The sequence below is a fragment of the Pagrus pagrus genome (assembly GCF_965226575.1).
Source record: "Pagrus pagrus genome assembly, chromosome: 14".
Taxonomy (NCBI): Eukaryota; Metazoa; Chordata; class Actinopteri; order Spariformes; family Sparidae; genus Pagrus; species Pagrus pagrus.
Genome location: NC_140198.1, coordinates 19,081,602 through 19,105,655, shown reverse-complemented (window position 1 = coordinate 19,105,655; position 24,054 = coordinate 19,081,602). Strand labels below are relative to the sequence as shown.

The following is a 24,054-nucleotide window of genomic DNA, read 5'->3' as shown; positions in this document are numbered from 1 at the left end:
CCTCAGTTTTGTTTCTACATCTTAAAACGTGCTCAAGTAGTGATGACATGGGGAGATGTTGCCAGGGGCGACAACGTTTGAGAGTCCTGTACCTTCTCCCTGACCACCTTCCAGAAGAAACCACATTAGAAAAAGGTCAATATAAGGATGAGTCTGGACAGGCTCAGAGGCATCTCTGCAGGACATATGTGTGACTGGGCTTTGTTGTGAAGACGATGGTCTCTTGGCCCCCCTGCTGGCCAGGAGGAAGGCTGAAAAAACTGAAGGACACATACTAGATCGAGATGGACTCCAGCCCAGATGCCAACTCAGAGTTTGCTGCACATCCAACGGCCCACGTATTGGAGGACTGGTTTCCGTCATCATGGCTTTGGAAGTCTCAACTGGTGATGAATTTAATCTAAAGAAGAGTCTTTGTGAAAGCACAATGTCTTCCATTGATGAAAGACTACAGATATCCTTTGATTTGAGATCATGAGTGTTTGTCAGTCATGCTAATTGGCAGCACAATGGCAGTAATTGCTCAAAGGAATGCTGCTGGGAAAGATTAATAGCGGGTTTAGTCCGGTCCAGCTGCCACACTGCTAGCTGAGAGAGAAGCACTTGATCAAATTCATATTTTATTGTTGCTGTAACATGGTCATCATCACCTGAGCACTCCCTGACAGCACTGAGTAGTATGAATGCCTTGCTGGAATGGACAAAATCCTGTACGAGTGGCTGCTTGTGTGTTAATTTGTGATGTGGCGTTGCTGCGCTTTACACAATATGTCTGGAAATGCTGCCTTTACTCCAACGTTGGATTCATCTTCATTCAGTTTTGTAATTTTGGGCTTTATTCTGAAGCAGTTCAGCACTGGCTTTTGTGATGACGTAATTCATGGCAGGCTTTGCTAGCTTTGACCACTAGAGGACACTCTTTACCTATAAATGACACTCAGACAGAAGGGAGAGGGCTCCCAGATGAGACAGATGCCTTTGGCTTCGCTGTAGTAGAGTTAACAACAGGCAAGGTAAACATCTACTTAAATAAACGCCTCAAGGCACATGGGCAGTTTAACAGAGCTTCATTATATCAAGATGTCTGTCATTTAAATTTCTTAAAGGTGCAAAAATCAAGCATTATCAACAGAATGTTAATTAAATAACAATTTAGATGTCTTGTCAAAGACGTCTGGGTTTTGTGTTAAAGAGATATCTACTGAAGCTGACATGCTAATTAGCAAGCCCCGGGCCTGAAAACCTCCTTCTCCTAGCAGCCCGAAGCTCCTGTAAACACCAACACTCTCCAGCTCACTAGCTGCACGACTAGCAGGGCTAACAAGCTAACAGTAACTACAGTCATGGATGTATGAAAAGACTACGGTTAGCAATTATTCTGGTGGCATGTTAGGAGTATGAATTCAAGGTGGCCAATCCTTACGTATTGCACCTTTAAGTAAAAAAATCTATATGTATATCGTGTAGGAGGAACACAAAAGCAAATACGAGTACAGCATGTCTACAAATAATGTGTCATACATCAGCTGGCTGGATGAAAAGTGTTACTTTTTCTTAGTTGATGGTTAAGTAATTTAAAGATGTGCTATGCAGTTCTGTAGAAGAAATTCAAATTTGATTATTTACAGTATTAATGAGGTAATAATGCAAACTCTTTTTTGATAACTGAATGAACAAGCTGTTCAAAGTGGAAAACAAGGTCCCCAGAACACTGTTTGAAGCTAGAATGATGGCAGGGTCCGCCACATATAAACAAAGTAAAACAGAATGGAATTGTGTCGTCCTTTAAGGTCAGAAAAAAATCAGTCACCGAAGAGCTTTCTCTTCTGATTAAAATGTCACCCCCAAAAAAACTACATAGTGCACCTTTGAGCAATAAGTAAACACAAACTGTGGAAAAACATTTAAAAGATTTTTTTTTAAAACTGTAGAACTATTCAGGAGTGAATGCTGTCCCATTTTTGTGGTTGTTGGAAAAGGAGCTCCAAAGTTTAGGTTTAAAGATTTTCCACTCCTTTTATTTTTTTACACAACTTCTTTTTATTGTGTGAGGTCATCTGCCTGAATTGCTCTCTTCCCCTTTTTTAAATGCAGTGTGTCATAGTATGTGTGTGTGTGTGTGTGTTGAAGAGAGAGGGAGACAGAGAGAGAGAGAGAGAAAGGGAGGGAGAGAGATTATGGAATGCTGTGATGTCATCAGCCCAGTCACACACACACAAAGACGAGGAGGACCCACAGGCGCTCTGACTCTCTCAGCTTAGTTAGCACACACTGCTGTGGAGCGGCTGTCTACATCCCACTGTGAGTACTTCAGCAAATTCTACCCTTCTCTTACAACTCCCTTCGGCTTTGTACTTTCTCTGTCCAATCTCCACCTTTTCCTGGGTTTTCCTTCTGCGCACCCTACAATGTGTTTAGCAGACACCAATCTGTATTCCACCAGTGTGATAGTTCTCAGTGTGAGACAAGCTTCCTTTCCCTCCAAGTGCTGCTTATGTGGTAGCCATTGTTTAACTACCCACTGTGATTGGAGGAGTCCATTTCAATCCCCTTGTTAGGGAAACCGGCTCATGCTGCCCTGGGCTATGACCCTGTTCCATTTTTTTCTCTGACGAGCTGAAAGTGACCATGTTAAAATGGAGCCGCTATCTCGTGGGATTTCGGGGGAGAAAGGAACATGGGTTTGGGAAGGGATGTGTGGTGGGGAGGGGGAGGAGGAGGAGGGGTGGAGGTTATACTGATGACAGAAACAGTCCCATTCCTTTGGAATCTCCTCCCATTGTGGGCTACAGCCTTTCTGTCAGTTTAGGAACAGGGTTTGGGCTCTTCCGTATTCATGAAGGGAGGGACAAGATAGACGTCTGACAAAGACTTTCCAAGGAAGAGAAAAGTTTCTCAGTGTGACAGAGGTTGGGTTGAGAAATATATAGGACACTGCAACTTTAAGAAAAATGTGAAATCTGAGGAGCACAACATAATCCTCCAAATGTCTGTTTCAAGTGTTCTCTGTTTTTTTCCTTGTAGATTGTCCCAAAGATGACCACCAAAGACAAAGCAAAGTGACATGTTAGTAGGGCGGACAAACTGTCAGCACAGCACAGACAGGAAACAGGATTTTGATTGAGTGTGTGTGTGTGTGACTGTACAGTATGTACAAGTGCTTGTGTGGATGAGCATGCGCCTTGCTTCACAAGGAAGAGTTTATGTGTGTAAACAAGAGTGATTTGAGGAAAGAAGCAGTGGAAATCTTCTCAACGACATGAGGCTATAAACCAACACCACCCACCTCAAGAAGCTGCTGGCTAAAGGACAGCGCCTCCTCCCTGCGACTGGCCAGGTGGCACCAGGTTAACCCCGCCATTCAGCCGCCAACATGCTGCAGCAGATTCTAAAGGACATGTACATCGACCCTGATGTGCTGGAGGCTCTTAATGAGGACCAGAAAAAGACTCTGTTCCTGAAAATGCGCCAGGAGCAAGTGCGGCGCTGGACAGAGCGGGAGGAGAAACTGGAGCGAGAAGGGGGGGACAAGCGAACAAAGCCAAAAAAAGGTAACCATGCCAACCCATTGCCGCCACCTCACCTCACCTTTTGTCAACTTTTCTTCGTCCTGTTTGTCCAGCGTGACAGGGTGCAGCTTCAAGTTTTTCAAGCATACTGACCACTGCGCTTTAATTATAATTAAAATGTGGGGAAAAAAGGCCAATCACTTGTGAAAGTGTCCAACTCCAGGGCCGGATTAAATGGACAGAATACTCGAGGCAGACTTTGTTCAGGGCCCCCCTATACACACATTAAAATTACCTAAATGCCATTGGATTATGACTGAATATTTTAGCTAGATTTTCGTTTTTTCATACGCAATTAGTAAGTCATTCAAGAAAAATATCGCTAAGTTTAAGAATGAATAAATAAATATGTAAACACTGAAATGATGTTTTAGACCGGAGATGCTTGTAGATTTTCATTCTCTTAAAAATCCTTTCTCCTGTGTCAAGCCCCCCCTAGTGGCAATAAGACCTTATTTTCTTTTCACATGTTAAAATGTTTGTTGACAGGGTTAGGGTTAGAATGAATACATGGAATTAACATCTGAAGAAGATTTCATGTTATTTCATGTGCCATTTTTATATGCAAATTCTGAAATTCAAATTCTTAAGCAAAAAAAACAACAGATCACATATGAATGAATGTCATTCATACGTGAAAATAGAAATTTCACATGCAAATTTTCATTCATATGTGAAGAAAACTAAACACTCGTGAAAAGGTCTAGTTCATATGTGACATTACTTTCCTGTGACGTGTTAAATTTGACTTGACTACATGTGAAAAATAGACTATCACACTTGAAAACATGTGAAAATATGATGGTAACATTGATAATATTCACCCATGAAGAATCAAATTTCATGTGACTTCATGCGCCATGTCTTGTTTGCAAATTCGGCAATTTTAATCCACATTTGAAAAACAGTCAGTCGCCTGTGAATTAATGTCATTAATGTTCCAAATCCTTCTAGTCAAGACGCGTGCACAGTGAGCTGTGATTTACCTGATTAACTGAGAGTTACAAAGCAGCAGAAGCATGTGTGCACGGGTTGTGACACACATCCCGTGCCGCTGGTTGCACTGTCACCGCTGTAGCTCATGTTCCCCGTCATCTCAACAGCTGTTTGCCAAGACAGGAACAGCATTTACCTAAAGTCCATTTGGCAAATTTAAAGACTCCCAGAATACAAACTTGGGCTAACAAACACCAGCTGCTGCACATTAACCTATCTGTCATGTTGTAGAAGAAGAGACTTGGAAGAGGATTGAACATGATATACAGACAGAAACCGAAGAACATTTAGACTTGAGTAAAGTGAGGTTCTATTTATATCTGAAGTCCTAAACAATACAGCAGATTGATGATGTTGGTGAATTAATGTTAACATCACGCCCACAGATGATGCTAACATTTACACAAGCAAAGTAAAGTAGATGTCATGGTAAAATAATATTCACCCTGAAGTGAGTGTTTTATAAGAGGCACATATTAAAAGTGTTTAAGTAGTGGTATAATGTTTCCATAATGGTGAGCGTGAAGAATGTGTGCGTGTGTTCACACAGATATTTTGCTTTCAGCCTCTCAGTCAGATCATTTTGTTCTCAGTCACACCACATGAGGAATTTTCACTGGGTCAGAGATGTCACTCATGTCTGGGACACGTGTATGATGCAAAATAGATGGCAGATGCAAACCCAAATGATTGACAGAGGCGACAAGAAAAAAAAATGCCCTCAAGGGGGGAAATGCAAAAGCAGCGTGGATGGATGGCAAGCGGTTTTATTGGGAACTGGCTCCTGCTCAAGAGCGACAGTTGGAATCAACAGAGTACACGCAGCAATCAAACAAAACATAACAACAGAAACTCAGGAGGCTGCAAGTCTGTCCTCAAACTGGTTTGACGTGTCGGACAGAATCTTGCTTGTCTGCATTTTCTCGTTGGTGGCAGCAGGTGCTGGTGTGAGAAATGCGTGGTGTAATGGCTCTGCATAGCTAACAAATTGCTTTATTTTTGATATTCCAAAAAAGGGCGTCTAGATGTAAAGGCAAACTACAGAAGTGTGGAAGGATGCAGCATTTGGTGAAAAACAGAAGTTGAGTGTTATTAAGTACATACTGTGTCATTTTTAAATTTTCTTTTTTTTCTTTATTTGATAGGGACAGAACGAGTTCATTAACGTCAGTACAAAATACGCAATGTGAACATGCCGGATTTAGCAATAGTGCTAACAAGATACAGATACTGATCGACAATACACAATGAAAACAAAATAAAATAAGCAACATGTCCACTTAAAAGTGGTCACAGCTGGTTTTCTTTTGTCCTCATCCCTTTAAATAAAGTATAGTCAGTTAAAAATGTGCTCAAAAAATAGCTTGCGACTAAAAATGTTAACTAACACTAACACTACTCTCACCTCATATTATCCCCATATTACGTTGCCTAAAGTCATGCTGTTGAATATTTTAAAAATGTTTTTGTCATCTGAACCCTCATGTCCTCAACACTTTTCACTTTTACATTTACTCAATTACTGTACTGAAGTTAAAAGTTAAGGCATCTTAATTGAGTGTTTCCATTTTATGCCAATTTCTACTTCTATTCCACTACAGCCCATCAAATATTGTGCTTTCTACTTCACTACATTTGTCTGACAGCTTTAGTTACTAGGTACTTCATAGATTACATTTTTTCATACCCTTCCAGTCCAGTGACAACCGTTTTGATATTTTGAAAGTGAATTTTGTGATACACTGAAGGATTAGGTGTTTCTTTATGCGTCGAGAAAACTCTCCTACTTCTTGAAAGATCTTGCATTACGAATTTTGTGACATCAAGCGGTGTGGCTGCAGATTGCAACCAACTGAACACCCCTCATCTCACTCTCCCTTAAGGGTGCTGCTAAAAACGCAAAAAAACAAAAAACAAACAAACGTGAAATCCATTCTAGGCTACTGTAGAAACATGACAGTGCAAGTGCAAACATGATGGACCCTATTTCCTTTCTCTATATACACCGATCAGGCATAACATTATGACCATCTGCCTTATATTGTGAATTTTCCTCCTGTGCAGCCAAAACAGCTCCGACCTGTCAAGACGTGGACTTAAGACCTCTGAGGGTGTGCTGTGGTGTCTGGCACCAGGGCGTTTTATAGTGGATCCTCTGGGTCCTGTATGTTGGGGGGTGGGGCCTCCATGGATCAGACCTTCTCCAGCACGTCTTACAGATGTTTGATCAGATTGGGATCTGGGGAATTTGGAGGCTCGGTCAACATCTTGGGCCCTTTATTGTGTTCCTCGAGCTGTTCCTGAGCAGTGTTTGCAGTGTGTCAGGGTACATTGTCCTGCTGGGGGGCCACTGCCATCGGGTAGTGTTGTTGTGATGAGGCGGTGTACTTGGTCCACAACAGTGTTTGGATGGGTGATGTGTGTCAAGTGGCATTCACATGAATGCCAGCACCCAATGTTTCCCAGCAGAACATCGCATTGTGATGGGATGATCAATGTTATTCACGTCACCTGTAGTGGTTTTAATGTTGTGGCTGATTCTCAGGTAATAAAAACACAGTGATTCTTAGTTTCAGAGTATTATACATACATAATTATGGATATGATATTATTTTTCTGCCATCCCAGATAGCAAAATTGTTGTGGCCCAGATCTGGCCCATCCGGTTCTGGTTTATTCTATTTGCTCTTGGCTGACATGTCTGCTTGTGGCTGATCCGGCAAGGAGTGGACCGCCCAAGCGGCACCATTCCAAGTGGTACTTGGACCACATGTACGTGTCTAGCACAATTTCGCTATCTGGGATAGGCCCCCCTAAACTCTACACTCTGGACCTTTAAGCTAAATAATCTTGGATTATCGTCACAAAGCTCAATACAGGCTGTTTTTCTGACACCATGAAAACTTTTCAAGCTATGTGGTTCTCACAGGACAATGACGCTACAAAGACATGATGATCTTAGAGCATAGAAGCTTCGCTGTGGAATTAAATCTACAACAGTATTTAAAGTGGTTAAAATTAGCTCAACATTTAACATCTACAGCAGTAAAATCCAGCAGTAACATTAATCCAAGCACATCATATATAATAGTAAAACACCAACAGGGGCCATTTTAGCACACAGTAAGTACTTTTACTTTTGATGATTTAAGTAAATTGGGTTTTGAATGTGGGACTTTGACTTGTAGTGGAGTATTTTTACTTATTTAAAGGATCAGAATACTTCTTCCACCTCTGCTAAGCAACTCAAATACGACTTCAAGCCAATTAACAGCACACTGCAGTTGCTGCATTGACTCTGATTGACATAGTAATGCGATCTGTCTTGCCTTGGATAATAACAAAGCACTTACTATTAACTGTGGTGCAGAGTGAGAGTGAGAACAGTGCTCTTTCTATCTCTTAATGACCAATGCAGCTGTCCTTATAGGAGGCTGGATGGAGACTGCAGGCTGAGATCACATGCTCACAGCTCTTCTCCACACAGGCTCCCCATCTGTAGCTCGGAGGAAATGGTGGATAGTTCGCGTTTCTGCGCAAAAATAGGAAGTGAGACAAGACCTTCGAACAATTAGCAGGAGGTGAAACAGGAAGCATGCAGGAAATGTATGTGTTGGAAGCAAACAAAGAGAGAGAGTTTGATTATATCTGGTGGGCCTTGTGGGAGAGCTGACATGCTAAGTTTGTTTTTGTGCACAAAATGAAGCCGCCGTCTCTCTCGGCTGCTGTTGACCCTCTCAGCCTTTAGCCATGGGACTCTTGCTGTGCTGAGGCTGACTTTATGGGCTTTGACTACATGCTAGGGTGTTTATCTTGTAGGCAGACTGGTGACCTTGAGGAAGAGACAAATATGCGTTTCTGTGACTTAACTTTCTTCAGTAACCTTGAATTTGTTCTTCGGATATGGAAATGATTTCTTCTTCCCTTTAGAAACATCATCTTGTTTGGCCGTGCTACATTTGAGCATTTGTTTTTACCCTGCCTATTACTGTAGCACCTGGGATATGTGCCAAAACATTACATAAGTTCCCTTCTGAACACCCTTATACTCAGCTGGCATGATTCATCTCACCTGCACCTGACAATGGTGTTGTGGATTGCAGCTGCCAGTTTGGACTGATAACTTGTTTACCAGCCTCCTGACGGCTGTGGCTTCGTAGTTCCATGGTAGGCCCTGCTAGAATGTGATGCACAGGGCAAGCTGGCAAAACCAGTTCACTATGAAAGTATGTTATCCTGTTTTCAACCCAACAACCTCTCACCCTCTGAGCCCAACTGAGCTGGTTTATCTGCATAAAGTCACTTCCCTATGCTCCCAAATATAGTCACAAGGCATTATGTTGTCAAAGTGTACGGCCCTGCTTTGCTCGTTATGAGGACTGATTGTCCCCAAGCCAAGTGAGAGTGTAAGAGCAGATCTTGTTTATTGAACGTGGATGGGGGTTTTCCCTGTTAACTCTGTTTGTATCGTCTACATGAAAGCCCCGTCTCAAACATCTGTGGTCTGCCGCTTGTGACCCACCAGCTGCCGTCTGTCTGTCTCCTGTCCGTCCAAAAGAGCAGCCTCGACTCATCAGATACACTGCTGATACGATTTTATTTTGGAATGAACAGAGCTGCAACTGATTATCTGAGAGCAGCCAGTATTTTAAAATATTTACTAATATCTACAAATCATGACTGGGGTTTCAAAAGGTCAGAGAAAGCAGTTTTTGTAAAGTTTGATGAAAACTGTGCAACTTTTGGCCTATCACTGAAAAGAGAACAGATTACATAAACAATCTCTTTTATTAAGTGTGATTTCAGTGCTTTTCTTGGGAAATATCATATTCTGTTTCCACTTTTGTTTAAAGGTGCAATATGTAAGAATTTTAGCTCACTACATTCAAAAATGAACTAATGATAATTATATTGCGTTTAAGATATCTTCTGAAAACCTCTTTCTCCCAGCGGTCCAAAGCTCCTAGCAGTGTAAATGCCAGCACTCCCCTGGTAGTCAGGCTAGCTGCACAGCTAACTGAGCTAACAAGCTAACAGCAGCTTCACTCATGGATGTATACTACAGTTAGCAGTCCTTATATGCTGCCCCTGTTTGTTGGGAGTATGAATTCAAGGTGTCTGATTCTTACGCACAGCACCTTTAACCCTTCTTTGTGTGAAGCATCTCTGCATAATGTCCTAACATTTTCAAACTTTAGCTCAGGGTTTCCCTATTGTGTGTGTGTGTGTGTGTGTGTGTGTGTGTGTGTTTGTGTGTGTGTGTGCGTGTGTGTGTGTGTCTGTCCTCCAGCCAACAGTAAGAATGTGAGCTGGCTGCTCGGCCGGGACGGAGATGTGGCGGTCATTGTGATCGACGAGGTGGACGAGCTGGGCTCCAAATTCATCTGCTCGGGGTTTGGAGAAAAGAAGGCGCCGAATCCTCAGAACAATTCATAGTAATACAACTTTGTCATAAACATTTGGGGGGTGATTTGGCATTATGCATGATAATATGTATACCTACTTACTTACTAAAGAGATATGACCTGTTCTGATTGTGTTTTGCAGCCATCAAACTATCTTGAAGAGCAGAAAAACCACAGAAGCTGTCAGATCTGAGAAACAGAACTTCCCTCCGAAAACGCAACCTGGAATTTCACTGGATTTAAAGGTGTGTGGCTGTTTGAAGTTCAAGTATGACGTGCCTCAGTGGATGTAAAAAAAACTTTTTTTTCTGTCATTCATGTGACATTACTGTCTCCTGCCCCACTTATTATTTGACCAAACAATACAACCCAATTAAGGATTAATTGGCTGAACTATTTACCACCATGTATCACTGCTCTGTTAGACGGACTTATACCAGACTCCTTTAACATCCTCCTTTCCTGTAAGCTTTAACCTTTGCTTTTGAACCGATTCTTTTTCTCAACACTTCCATCTCAAACACATCATTTTCACTCCTCCTACCTGCGGGGCAGCTAGTTTGTGCAAACTCTCAAACCTGATTCTGAGAAAGGCTGCTGGAAATCAGTCCTCATTAAAAAATGTCTGTTAATTCGAGCCTCTATTTTGTGTCAGAGGAGGTTTTCACTCTGCATAATTTCCAGGGTGGTGATATTTTTGATGTGTGTGTGTGCGTATACTTGGCGGTGTGTGAGCTGTTGATTTTGGAGTTGGAGGGGTGGGGGGGGGTGTCGGGGGGGGGCATGTCTCCCATTTTCACGCTATCTTAAAAAGAGATTTGCTGCGTCGTCATGGCAACCGCGCACACACTGAGACAGAGCGAGCCGGGGTGGACGGTCTCATCTGGCCTGACCACGACGCTTCTGTGAGCCGGAGCTGCACGCTGCTCACTCACTGGAAACTGGAGCATCCTGCACGCTGCAGTCGCATCCCATGTTTTTTAAAAGATCATTTGCAATATTCCTTATTTTCTGTCATTAACTCTTTCCAACTCTCAGTAAACTCACCGCTCATGCCAAGTAGAAAACCGACTCACAGTTAAGGAGGCTGACGTGTCGCCTCTGGTACCATCTAACATGGTACTGTCTCTCCCAACAGGGGAAACGTGAGGAGACGAGCACTTTACTCCCTCTGCCGGTGAGTCGGAGCGACTGCCTGCTGTAACTGAGCTCTCTGTGCTCTCGGGCTGCATCATGGCCTGTAACGCTCATGTAATGTCTTTGTTAAACCCACAGGTGTCAGTGAGCGAGCATTCATCACCTCCAGCAGCAGCAGCAGCAGAAAAGGTACTTGTGAATTCAAGTAATAGTGAGTCTTTTTTCCTCCTTCTGGTTGCTGCAATCCAGTTTTAAAGATACTTTAGATGGTTTATGAAGCAAACGTCTGTTTATTTTCCTGCACTGAACAGCACATTTTAAAGACAAATCCTCACATGTCCCAGCAAAGTGTGATTAATAGTAAAGGACTCCGCTCCTCAGCTCTTGCAAGAGTGCTTGCGTGTCTCTTTCATGGCACCCTCTGTGAGTAACAGGAAATGGTGGTTGGGCCAGCTGTCCCCTCACTCCCAGCCTCTCCGCAGATCATCTTTCTCCCAGCATTCTCCCTCTCTTCTCCACGCTCCTGCTCGCCTGAGCCGCCGCACCCCTCGCACACAGCTCTCTCCCGGGAACAGCTGAACTGAACTGTCCTCCCACTGGCTCCATCATCGCTCCAGCCTTGGGGTTGTCTGGGGAGTGTGCTCTCTATCTCCCCTCGCTTTCCCTTCTCTTCCTGTGTTTGTGTGCACGCAAATGTGTGTGTGTTTGTGTGTGTGTGTGTGTGTGTGTGTGTGTGTGCAGGTGACACGCGCCACGAGAACAGCTGAATCACAGAGGCGAGGCAGGATTTCTGGACTGCCCTAGAACAGATGGTTGATGAACTTGATCAGGGAATTAAAACGCCAGAGATAGAGAATGCGTCAGTCGCAGATGGATGGGATTGTGGGATAGTCTCCTGAGGTTTGGGCGCGTGAGCTCTCCTCTGTTCTCTGTTTTTTTCCCTCCTCTTTGCCACAGAGAGAAATGTCTCTCCCTCACTTCTTAAATCTATACCAGACTCTCTATACGACAGGCCCCAACACATCTCCGGCCAACCCATGCTGATGTGGCAATGAACATCCGCACCTTAGGAGGTTTGGAGGGTGTGACAGCCAAGAAATCACAGCCTCCCCCTTGCAAGATTCATTATTTCGTCCAGTGTCTTGTTTGTAGATAGGGTGATTTGTGTAAAGGGGGGCTGGTTTTGGTGCTGCAGATGTAGCGGCGGCCGTTGCTGCAGGTTTTCTCCAGTTGATTTAGAGAGGGAAGGAGTCAGCCTGAGAGAGGGGGAGCGAGTGAGATTGTTGATTAAGAAGGCGTGAGATCAGGGAGGAAGATTAGCCAGGCAGCTTGATTTCCAAGTCACCTTATAATTTTCTCTTCCACACATCCTTAAACTCTTAATCAGTGGTCATAGTTGTGTGTGTTTCATTACGGCACAGTGGAGTCGTCTGAGAGCTGTAATTTGGTGAATCATTTATCCAGTGATTTAATCAAACATGACAGTAATTCCACTGTATGTGAATTAGCTGTCAACACTGATCGCACTCCTCTGTCCTCTTTTGTCACTCTTCCCTATGCAGCCCGAGTCGAAGTCAGCCAGTACGACTGAGGAGAAGTCAGCTCCCCAGCCCTCCATCTGCTCCCGGCCTCCCATGAGAGCTAGCCCTGTCAATGTGAGACCGGCTTCTGCAAATGCGGCACCAGGCTCTGTCAACACGAGGCCTGGCCTCGCAAATCTGAGGCTGGCCACCGCCGCACCATCGGCTTCCCCCAGCAGCACTGTCAAAATAGACTCTGGAGCAACGTTACCCACCAAGGCTGGCCTGCGCGCACAGGAGCCTCAGAAGCCCCAGGAATCACAGGCTGGGAAAGGTGAGCGAGCATCAAGAATAGTGATGATGACATGATGGATCTAAATTTCCAATCAGAGGGCCAAAAATAGCCTACCCTGACACTGTTTATCAAATTCAATCTTTAATATTAGAATTTCATAAAGATGTAGATGACAATATGCTACAATATTTTAAATATATTAAACATTTCATTTCAGATTTCTTTTGAAATATAGAACTAATTTTTGCCCAAAATGAAACTTACACCCCTCTGATTCTCAGCCCTCAAACTGAGCCAGTATTTTATTCCACTCCCCACTTTCTTGTCTTTTACTCGCTGGCTAACCGAGAGAAATATCACAGCATTATGGATGGTGTCATCATGGATAAACACAGCTAATAGACACATCCCTGAAATTGCTATCCATGAATTTTATTGTCAAACTTATGTTATTTTATTTAGATTTTTCAACATATATGATTCACACGTCCACATCAAAAAAGACCCACAATATTACAACAGAAGATTGTATAACCCAATTATAGTCGTAGTCTTTGTATGCAGTTATAGTTATATAAATGATGATGAGGAGGATGGAAGCTGCTCTGTAGTCTGGTCGTACGGCGGCGTGGTCGTGCAGGCTGTGTCACAAGCTCAACTCAACCTCAGCGTTTTTATTTCTGATCCACTAAAATTAAAGATGCTACAAAGAGCTTAAATGTTTTGTTAATTCTGGCGATCCCTGTGGACAAAGGCGGTATGAGCACCACTACCTCCTTTAATAAGGATCTTAATCTGGCTAGCATTTGTTCTGGAGGTGAGTGAAAGAAAGACGCAGCATACTTTTAATACTATGTTTCTTCATTAAACACAGTTGTTTGGCACATGGGGATGAGGTAATGTGTCTATTTGTGGCAATGTACGATTAATAACTGCAATATAACAATCATGAAAGGAGGTAAATTTTATTTAGTGCCGTACCACCAGACCTCAGGCTGTGAGAATTCATCCTCAGGACTCAGCCATAGGAAATATTTTTAATTTTATGACTTATCAAACTGAGATGGTGAGATGCTCATGTGGGTTGTATAGAGGCATCGGTATGTTCTGTAAGAAGTTAAATGTTTCTTGTAGTGTGATTAAATCTGAATAAACCCACACATACCGTCGTGTAAAACTAAAATACCATTCCTCTCTGGCGAATAACCCCATCTATTAGTCTTTACTATTTGAAATGTCAGCTAGGTTCAATACGATCGTTCAGATTCTGACCGCTCAGTTGTTATGTTCTATACGGCATGATTGTCCAGCTGTCCTAAATTCTGACAAAAAAGCTCAAGAAAATCAAAGAACAGAAAACACACAATAACCAAACACCTCAAACCAGGTTTAAGTATAAAGTATTTATAAATCTTTTATGTGCACAATGCCTGTAATACCTCTGCAACTAGCTTACGTGACGCCAACGAGAGAAGCCCTTTTCCACTGCTTCTCCTCTCAGAGTCATAACGTGTGTGGAGAGCTGAGCAGAACCAGGCTGAACAAAGTTCACACCAGATAGATTTCTCAGCACTGCAGCAAGGAAGAGGGATTTATTTCCTCCAAACCTAATGTACTCGCCAAATAGTGCCTCAGCCCGCTGGAATCTTTATGGACTGGCAGAGCAAAATGAGGCCAGCCTAGAGGGGAAAAAAGCTTATGTGACCGGGATTTGTGTCGTGGTTCCACATCACACCCACACACCTGCTTGTTTGGTAGCTCCTCTATTGTCATGGGTGGCAGGGAAATTGTGAATTAGCAGTCTAGATTGATTGAAATGCATGGTCATTTAACCAGTTCATGTCTGATGCTTGGGGACAGACATATGAGAGAAAACACCGGTCCCCCTTTTTAATATCCTGTCGGCTGAAATGAGCATTATGAAACTTCATGGTGATTAACAGTCTTTTTTTTTTTTAATGGTAACCTAGCTCATTTAAAATCTTCTATTTTTCTCTGCCATTCGGTGATTTGTTATAATTAGTATATTTTTCCTATTGCAAACCCGTGGTATGATAACACCCTGTATTCACTATGTTAACTGGCTGGTGAGAGATATGTTTTTTTAGAAATGAAATATCTTTTAGTGCTTCTTGTTTTACCCCCAGTTTAGTTTGATTACAAAAGAATATACAGTGCTGTAAAGGTTACTTTTGAAATGTAATAGATTACAGATTAGAAGTTACCTTCAAATGTTATGCGTAATGTTACCATTTTAATTACTTAATCAAATGAAAGTCATTTTTCAAACAAATGTTTGAACTGTGCAACAGAGCCTCACCAAACATAAAAATGCACACATAAATATCAAGGGAATCAACCAAACGCAACCGAAGCGAGCAATGCACATTGATTTGATTGGCAGACGACAGGCGGCGCAAATTCAAACTAGAGAACCAATCAAAAAAACAGAGATCAGAGTTTGAGTTGGCACTGCCCAGTGAATGGAGCCCATCTAGTGCATGTTATACGGCTCCTTGTAAGCCATCCTACCCTCGATGCTGTTGTTGTTGTCTGGAAATATGAACAAAGAAAGGACTCCTGCCTGAAAGAAATCTATATTCTATGTATATAAGCTTTTTACCAAAATAATCAGTGTTTAAAAGTACCCAAAAGTCATGCTTGAGTAAAAGTATGTTGAAATATTACTTTGTAAAGAACAATTACCTCACTGAAAATAATATATTCAGATGTAATAACTAACATTCTTTCAACATTCACCACACATTTTTCTCAGCAATTGTAACAGAATACAATTACATTTATTTTGTGATTCAATTACAAGTAACTAGACAAGCCCCAAAACTGAGAATATCCATACGTCTGAGATTCAGCCGTGTGTGAAAATAAGGTGATGGCTCGCTAAGGTTGCTGGCACATGAGACTTTAATCATTTGAATCAATCTTAGAATGTGTGTGCTGGCCTTACATAACGTTGTCTACCTTATCTGATGATTATTACCTTATCTGAGTCTGCTGTCATTAGACCAGTGAGAACAGGCAGTAATGGGAGAGTGGTGGCAAAACTAGCCAATTAACTGCATCCCTCACAAGAATTACATTTAAACTGGGTTTCTCATTTTATCTATCTTTTCACAAACCAGTAGGAAGGTGCTCTGTCTTTGTGTTTCTCTCTTTGTGTCTGCGCAACTTGTCTGCCTGAACTTTTCAGGCTTTTTCTTCACAGCAGATATCTTGGGCCTTGACATAAATAATATTTTCATTATTGTCTTCCACTGTATTGTGCATATTACTTTGTTTTCATCATAGCTGTGATTCCTAGACTTCCTGTCTGAACACGGCTGCCAGTTTCATGAATTGACCAAACACTCATTCACCATACAGTGACCCAGTTATGCAGAATAAAGGGGGTAGTGGGAAGGTAAAGTTAGCACCATCCAGTGGAAAACAGTGATACTGTATTGGGGGGGAAGAAAAAAAAAAGGCCAGTTGGATCGAAAACCTTATTTCCATAGGGTCCCTCTGCTGGAAACATGTTCATCCTACAGCACAATCACACCACACTCAGTGCAACAGTTCCTGAAAGTTGAGTTTTTCGGGTTGAATTCAAGAGTAAAATATCTAATTTACAGTATTTGAGCTGAGTTAGGTAAATTGTCATCTTGACAAACAAGAGCAATCGGCAATAATGAGTGTCTTCACTTTTCTAGCACTTGATAAAGACAGCTGAATGGAAAAACAACCCTGAAACTATTTCTTTCTTTTTTTTTTTCCCTTGAACTCTTTAGTGTCTGTCTGATTCTGAAAATTTCTGGCACTTTATTGTAGATCTTGGAGTCTGGGCAAATCTCTCCGAAATCCAGACACAAGAGAGCTAACAAGCTCTTAATAATGTCACCAAGAAGCGAAATCCTGGAAATATTTGTGAAATTATGTTTGCAGATATTGACAGAACTAAACTGGACTGAATATAGAATATCATGATCAAAGAGCGTTTCAAGGGAATTTCTGCTCTGCTGCCGTCAAGTAAGAAATCTGTTTGTGTAGGCATGTGCCGTGAGCTCAGAGCTTTTAAGGTGATTTATCAACTGGATCAGGATCAACAGTTTCACAGAACAGAAATGACTAAAATCTGGAAAGAAAAGAAGAAACCACAAGATACATCTCCAATAAATCATGGTAGCATGGGCGTGTTTTTTCTTTCTTGTGTGTGTGCCTGCACCCACGTTAGGGGCTGGATATGAGATCAGTGGGCAATGCCAGGGCAGCAAATAACAGACGGGTGTGGGGAAAAGAAAGGGAAAGGAAAAGGAAAGGAACAGCTGGTGTGGTGGGAGTTGAGGTGGGCCGAACACAGCGCTGAATAAATGTGTCTTGACTCTGGACAAAAAATACTGACTGAGTGTCTGTCCTTGACAATGGCAGGAAGCTTGTTCCAAGGGGAGGAGGAGGCCGACTAGGATAAGGCTCATGCCTCAGCTGTTTTCTTTTGAATGTGGGTAATGACAAGGATTCCTGCATCCTGTGAGCAGGGCCTGTGGCCCACACTACACTTGTAGAACTTAATAATCTGCTTTAGTGACAGTCATGTAGTGTATTTTACAAGTATCCACTGGAGCTGGACTAAACTTGTTCTGACCTGCTGAATAAAACGTTTGAGAATCCAAGAAGTTTGATGAGAGTGGGTGCCACGACAAAAACTTTTTTTATTAAACCAGAGATGACAGGATAAAATGTATCCAACAAGCTCTAGATATTGTCAAGATGCAGTTGTAAAATGTCAGGAAATTGATGCGATTTTTAAAATACTTAACTTTCTTTATATAGCACCTAATAGAGTAACAAAGTGCTGCGCTTACACACAACATAACAAACGAAAAAGAGTAAAAGAGTCACAAATAAAGCAAGTTTTGTGGTGGCAATTACAAATATTAATGCAGACATAAGAAAGTGTAACACATGGAGACAAAATAAGTAAAACCTGAATAATAAAACAAAGATAAAATCATCAGAATCAGGGGTTAAAAGCAGCATCATACAGGAGTGTGAGTGAGTGAGTGCGCCTGATCTCTTTAGGCAAGACACTGCACAGTTTAGGGGTTCTGGCAGCGAATACATAACAACCTTGAGTCTTAAGGAACAACTTTGGGACTTTTTGAAGGGCAGTGATTGAAAAAGTTTTTAATTTTTGTCTACTTTAGTATTGTCTGAAATACAAAATTCATGATATTTTAACTTCTTAAGTTTACTTATCATTAAAAAAAATACTATTAGCCTAAAGTTATAAATATAGTCAGGTAAAAATAATCAATGAATTAATAATAAAGTATAAAACAATATTAAAATAGTTTTCATTATATTAGGCTGAACGATATAAAAATCACATTACATTTATTAAGACGGATATTGTGATATTATTTACAATATTTTAAGTGAGAATGGTAAGTTTTCCCCTTCATTTTCACTGACAAATGACTGTGCAACCATGTTCCTTTATGTCTATAGAATATAATTCGTGGGCAAGGTAATCTCTGTTGCACCACAGTGCGTCATTTATACACTTGGCCATATTACAGTTCCAATTATATTTTGATTAGTTGTTCAGCTAAAATGACACCAGTTGAATCAAAAACAGTGTTTATTTACTTGATTTGCTCGTTACTAATCCTTACTAAGCATTTTCTGTGCTGTCACCAAATTTACTAAATTTACTTCAAACCGCAATGATCAGTGTCTTCTGGCTGTTTGGGTACGAGGGTGAGAATTAGTTTAAACCAATCTACTCTTTCCTAAAATCAGGGATATTGTCATTTAAAATCTGTATTTTAAAATACCCTGTTAAAGGAGACCTATTATGCTTTTTCAGTTTTTCCCTTCCTTCAGTGTGTCATATAGGTCCTTGTGCATGTAAACGGTCTTGAAAGTTAAAAAGCCCAAAGTCCACTTCAACGGGAGCTCCCCTCTCCCACAGAAGACACCGCTCCTGAAACGCCTCGTCAGTAGTCCCGCTTTAATTCCCTGACTTTGTGACATCACACTATGTAACCATGTCACACATTTGCATAATTTATGTGTATATTTACAGTAGAAGTGAAGCTAACTAGAAGCTGATCATGCAACAGAGCCGTCCGGAGAAACGGTTTCTAGCTCAGGCGTGTGTCAGCTGATCAATCAGAGGAGACTGGGTGTTCAGGAGGGGGGCCTTAAAGAGACAGGAGCTAAAACAGAGTGTTTCAGACAGAGGGGGAATACAGTGCTGGAGCCCTGGACAGTATGAGAAAAGCGATGTGTTTTTTTAACATTAAAGCATGTTAACTTATTCTAGTAGTAACCCAAAATAAAATTATGAATCTGAAATTTAGCATAATATGTTTCCTTCAAAGTTGTGTGTCATCTGCATAAAATCGAAAGTGGAGGATGTAACATGTCAGATAACAGGGAGAGCATGTAGGGTCAGAATGAGCATAGAGCTGAACCGGGAGATGCAGAAATATCGGCCGTGTGTTAGCGCACATATGTGTCGTGCAATTTGAGAATACATGAGCGTGAAAGTGTATCAATCTCCAGCAGCTGGCGGTATGAGTTCATGTGCGTGTGCGTGTGTGTTCATGTTTATAAACCCGTCTCTGTCTGTCGGTCGGCTTTCCTCTCCTCTCTCTTCACCTTCAGAGGGAAGGACACGCATTCCAGCGCTGCTTCCCGACTCTAGCCCTGGGCGACGCTCAGCCAGAGCTGATAAGTGACAGGGGCCCCAGCCCCCACACAGGAGCAGCCCCCCCCCCCCCCTCTCAACTGCCCCGCACTTTGCTTACGCTCACACTCTCACACGCACACACACACACACACACACACACACACACACACACACACACACACCTCCTCCCCCCCTGCCCTTCAGTCCACAGACACGCTGCTCGGGAATTCTGCCCTCTGCCCCACTTCTGCCCCCCACCTCCACCGCCCTACCCCCCCACCCACCGTCCTCTCTTTCTGCCAGAGACGTGGAGGTCTTTAAAGAGATAGATTGGTCTTTAATTTTTGTGCTAGCCTGGTCAGTGACACTGCTTCCCGCCCCCTTCCTCTTTGTCCTCCCTGTACATTTACGAGCTGGACTGAGATGTGAGGAGTGGCGTAGCAAAGCTCAAATGGGAGATTAATCAATCTTGACGAGTGATTTAATGCAGAGATTCTCTTTCATTTTAATAGGTGTTTTCGCAGGTAGCTTTAATGACTGTTTCTGCTGACGGAGCTGAAGAGTGCAGCTGCTGAGGAGAGTTTCAGGCAGAAAGGCGTGGGGTTTGAGCATTTTTTTGGGGGGTGTGTTAAGACAGGTTCGTCAGGTTACCTGTGGGAAGGTTTTGCTTGAAGAAATACTGCCTATATATATATATATTTATATGTATATAAACAGGTACAGTATATATAGGTCTACTTGTATTTTTTTCTCTACAACAGTACACCAAATCTCCTCCTTCTCTCTCTATCTCTCTGTCTCTCTATTAAGCATTCCACTCAGACCTGCATCGAGGCTCTGAGCTCAAAAAACTCTCTGACCACGAGTGTGTGTGTGTGCGCGTGTCTGTGTTTGTGTGCATCTGTGCGTGTGTGTGTGCTCGGTGCGTGCCTGAATGTGTGTCAGCCTCAATTGCTGGAGCCTATCCAAGGTTTCCGTGGTGACCACACAACACAACGAGACAATCAGAGGCAAGCCCACGCAGCGCGGCGAGAGGACATTAACACAGGAACCGCGGGTCAGGGGGCAGAGGAAGGCAGGGCAAGACGGGGAGAGAGGAAGAGATGAAGAGGAGGGCGGAGGGAGGTGTTAGAGCCACGGGAGAGAGGGGCAGGAGAGAGTGAGGGCGAGGAGAGGAAGGGGAGTAAACAACGGTAAACAATAACACAACCTTAAAGGCTACTTTAGGTCTCTCCTTTTTATGCCTGCAAGACATCAAGAGCTTTAAAGGTTTCCTGGCCCCAGTGTGGTTTTGGCTGTATCCCCACCTTTATGTGTGTGTGTGTGTGTTGTGTTAGTCAGAGATGGCTGCATGCGTGACTGAATCCATGAGCAGTAGGGCTGTGCAAAGGTGCATGCCTGTGTTGTTGTGTGTGTGTGTGTGTGTGTGTGTGTGTGTGAGTGAGCACGCACAGACCTGAAAGTAACATGAGAATGCGCGTGTGTCTTTTGAAATTCACAGTGAGAAACCGTGTGTACGCTTGTGCATGTTTTCACTTTATTTCGCCTGTGTGTGTGTGTGTGTGAGCTGTGTGTGCGTCTGTAGCCGTGCACGCGGGCGCTCTCACATATCTCTGTCCCCCGGGGATGACGCTAAAAATATGTGGCTCCTCAAGCCTTCTGGTGTCTGAGCAGCGTCTGTCTGCTCTCCATTGCCGTCCCTGTGGCCCTCCCTCCCCTCCGTTACTCCTGTTCCCTCCATTCCTCCCTCAATTACACCCTCTTCCAAACACAGTACCTCAGCAAGCGCGCACACACACACACACAAACTACACCCAGCTGTGTCCCTACTACACTTCCACTGAGGATGACCTCTGCTCAGGCAGAGTGGGATAAAGGGAGGCGAGTGAAAAGGAGGAAAAAAGGTAGAAGAGAGATGTAGGCAACAGTATTTGGAGAGGGGAAATGATCGAGTAGTGTGGGAAGACTGGATTCCTGCTTTTACGAAGATACTGTAACAGAGATGTGCTGAATGTGTAGCTGTCATTCTTTGTGGTTTTTACTGGTTTGCACGGAAACATAAGGAGCTTAAGCTGGTTTTCACTTGGATTTCATGTTCTCCTAAAATGGTGTTGTGTTTCCTTCTGAAACAAGACAATGACCACTGTATTTGACAGTACACAAGGTCCCCTTTTGACGGGAATAGTCCAGAAAATCATCTCATAATGCAGAGTGAAGCAAAAAACTGAGAGAGAGTGCAAATGAAGTGATGACTGTGTACTCAAATCCCTTGAAGGACTTTTTATTTCATTTTTTTGCATTTTTGTATTTGATTTTTTTCATTTTATTGTTTTTATGTCCTCCATGTTCATGTCCTTCATTCTCCTGTTATCTGCCTTGTCTGGTTTGGTTAAAAGGGCAAGATGTAGTTTTGGAAAATAAATTAAAACTCAGGATTTTAATATTTTCAATGTCAATTAGGTAATAATACAAACTCAGATATATTTATTTTTTCCATCACTGAATAAACAAGCTGTACTCAGAGGAAAATAAGGTCCCCAGAACACTGACGCTAGAAAGGTGGCAGGGTCCGCCACATACAAACAAAGTAAAACATTATGAAACTGTGTTGTCCCTGAAGGTCAGTTTGTTTTTCAGTTTATTCAGTCATGAAAATGAAGAGAGTTTGTTTATTTAGTTTGTTTAGACATAAGAAATCAGGTAATGAAGGTATTTTAACACAACAACATAGCACACCTTGTGCTATATAAATAAAGTTTATTATCATTATTATTAGTTAAATGATGGATGATGATACCACAGTTTATGGCAGATAAAAAGTAGCACTAAAAACAAGTGACCTGCAGGTGTCATATAATAAACCCCAAGAACACTAAAGTTAGAAATAGTCAAACTCACACACTATGTGTATTAGGCATTAAATATATTGTAAATGGCGTTTTGAAATTTCTAATTTTGCATTTATTTTTAATCCAACTGTCAGAGAATGTCGATATATACAAAAACTACACTCCAAATTCTCAATTTTATTCATTGTTTGAAATACAAGTCAGGCGATGCAGTCAGGCTGACATATGTTAGAGCTCTTAAGGAAATCTGACCCTGTCTCTCTGCAGATATCGGTGCATCACAAGCGTCTCGGAGGGCTGCCCCAGAGGAGGCCGGGTCATCAGGGAGCGCCCCAACCTGCGCAGGGCGTGGCCGGGTGGCTCAGCTGATGAAAACCTTCAGCGTCGAAAACACTACGTCGCCCGCACAAACCCCCCCTCGAGGCATCAAGCCCCCTCTCCCCTCCAAGCCAAGCCACTTGCGTCTAACGACCACACCGACTGTGAGGTAATCCTTACACACCGATGCACAGACGCCCACCCAGCTTCGCTCACGCATTACTCAAATGAAGCCACACTGGACACAGTTGGACACCTGATGTGGAGCCTCAGCCAGTGGGCTAATTGGATGGAGAACTCCGAAGGTGGCTGTCAGAAATGTTAAAGTTCACAATGTTGCTTTCACTCCCAAAGCACAGCAATGGAAATGCTTGAATGTAATGTTTTTATTTTTTCGATGCTACAGTACTGTAAACACTATCTGTGGGCCAGAAACTCCAAAGCAATTGATTGCGACATATTTTCCAGGGAACTGATGACTATCACATGTATTCATGTATTGTTGTTTTTCAGACACGCCCTTATTCTCACAACCTTCTTAGTCCAATCACAAACTCTGCACGCACAATATTGTTTACTTACCACATTTTCATCCCTTATGAGACAGTTTGCATTAGCTCATATGCAGACACACGTGCGGTTCAGGACAAAAGAATGAGCCTGGGAATTAAGGCATAATGGGGTGAAATAAGGCACAGTAGGGTCCTCCTTCATCTTGCTGTCTCCTCCCAGGGAATAGTGTAGGGTTGTTTATTTGTCACAATGCAATGTATGTCTCCCCCTGCCACCTGGCAGGAGCCTCACTGCGACCTGTTGTGGACCAATGACAGTGCCAAATGCCTCGTCTGTCGCTCCCCGCGGATCAAGTTAGACAGTCGCTGCCAAATAATCCAGCTCTGTGTTACTCTTTCTCCAATTTTCTCAGTACTATTTTAGAGACGTGTGGCTGTACTTTGTGTTGTTTTTTGTTGTTTTTTTTTTTACATTTTCTATAGGGAGAAAGATGTTTTGTAATGGGATATTTAACGTTGCTACAACGCTCACTTGTAAAATGACATTTGCAAGTGCATTTTTTATGTCAGGCTTGTATGGTGCAATCAAAGAAACAATAAAATTGTGTAACTTGTACACCTTGAATCTTGAAAGTCTTCTTTTGTTGTGTTGTTTTGGATTCCTGTGTCTCTCTCCCACTCTTTCTGTCGCTAACTTCCATCCTCATAATACCATTCTGAAATAAAACATAATTCTTTTGAATTTGTTGTAGCTTAAAG

At 42.4% G+C, this 24,054-nt stretch overlaps 1 protein-coding gene across 2 annotated transcripts; it reads left to right on the top strand.

The window, feature by feature from the left end:
* LOC311269922 (uncharacterized protein) lies at positions 1 to 23,911 on the top strand. 2 transcript variants are annotated; one of them, XM_084374475.1, is made up of 9 exons: positions 1 to 386; positions 2,131 to 2,301; positions 3,025 to 3,551; positions 9,856 to 10,000; positions 10,113 to 10,215; positions 11,109 to 11,147; positions 11,246 to 11,296; positions 12,670 to 12,961; positions 22,733 to 23,911. In XM_084374475.1, the coding sequence occupies exons 3-9, from the start codon at positions 3,374 to 3,376 to the stop codon at positions 22,954 to 22,956; spliced, it is 1,032 nt and encodes a 343-aa protein (XP_084230601.1). In that variant the 5' UTR covers positions 1 to 386; positions 2,131 to 2,301; positions 3,025 to 3,373; the 3' UTR covers positions 22,957 to 23,911. The 2 variants fall into 2 exon arrangements, with proteins under 2 accessions (XP_084230601.1, XP_084230602.1); XM_084374476.1 differs by lacking the exon at positions 11,109 to 11,147.
* Positions 23,912 to 24,054: the final 143 nt, after the last annotated feature.

Bases quoted from the DNA above. Each gene is read 5' to 3' on its own strand.
- LOC311269922 (XM_084374475.1), top strand. From the start codon at position 3,374: ATGCTGCAGCAGATTCTAAAGGACATGTACATCGACCCTGATGTGCTG. The intron at 10,216-11,108 runs GTGTGTGGCTGT...CTCTCCCAACAG, and splicing joins GAATTTCACTGGATTTAAAG to GGGAAACGTGAGGAGACGAG. The intron at 11,148-11,245 runs GTGAGTCGGAGC...TTAAACCCACAG, and splicing joins GCACTTTACTCCCTCTGCCG to GTGTCAGTGAGCGAGCATTC.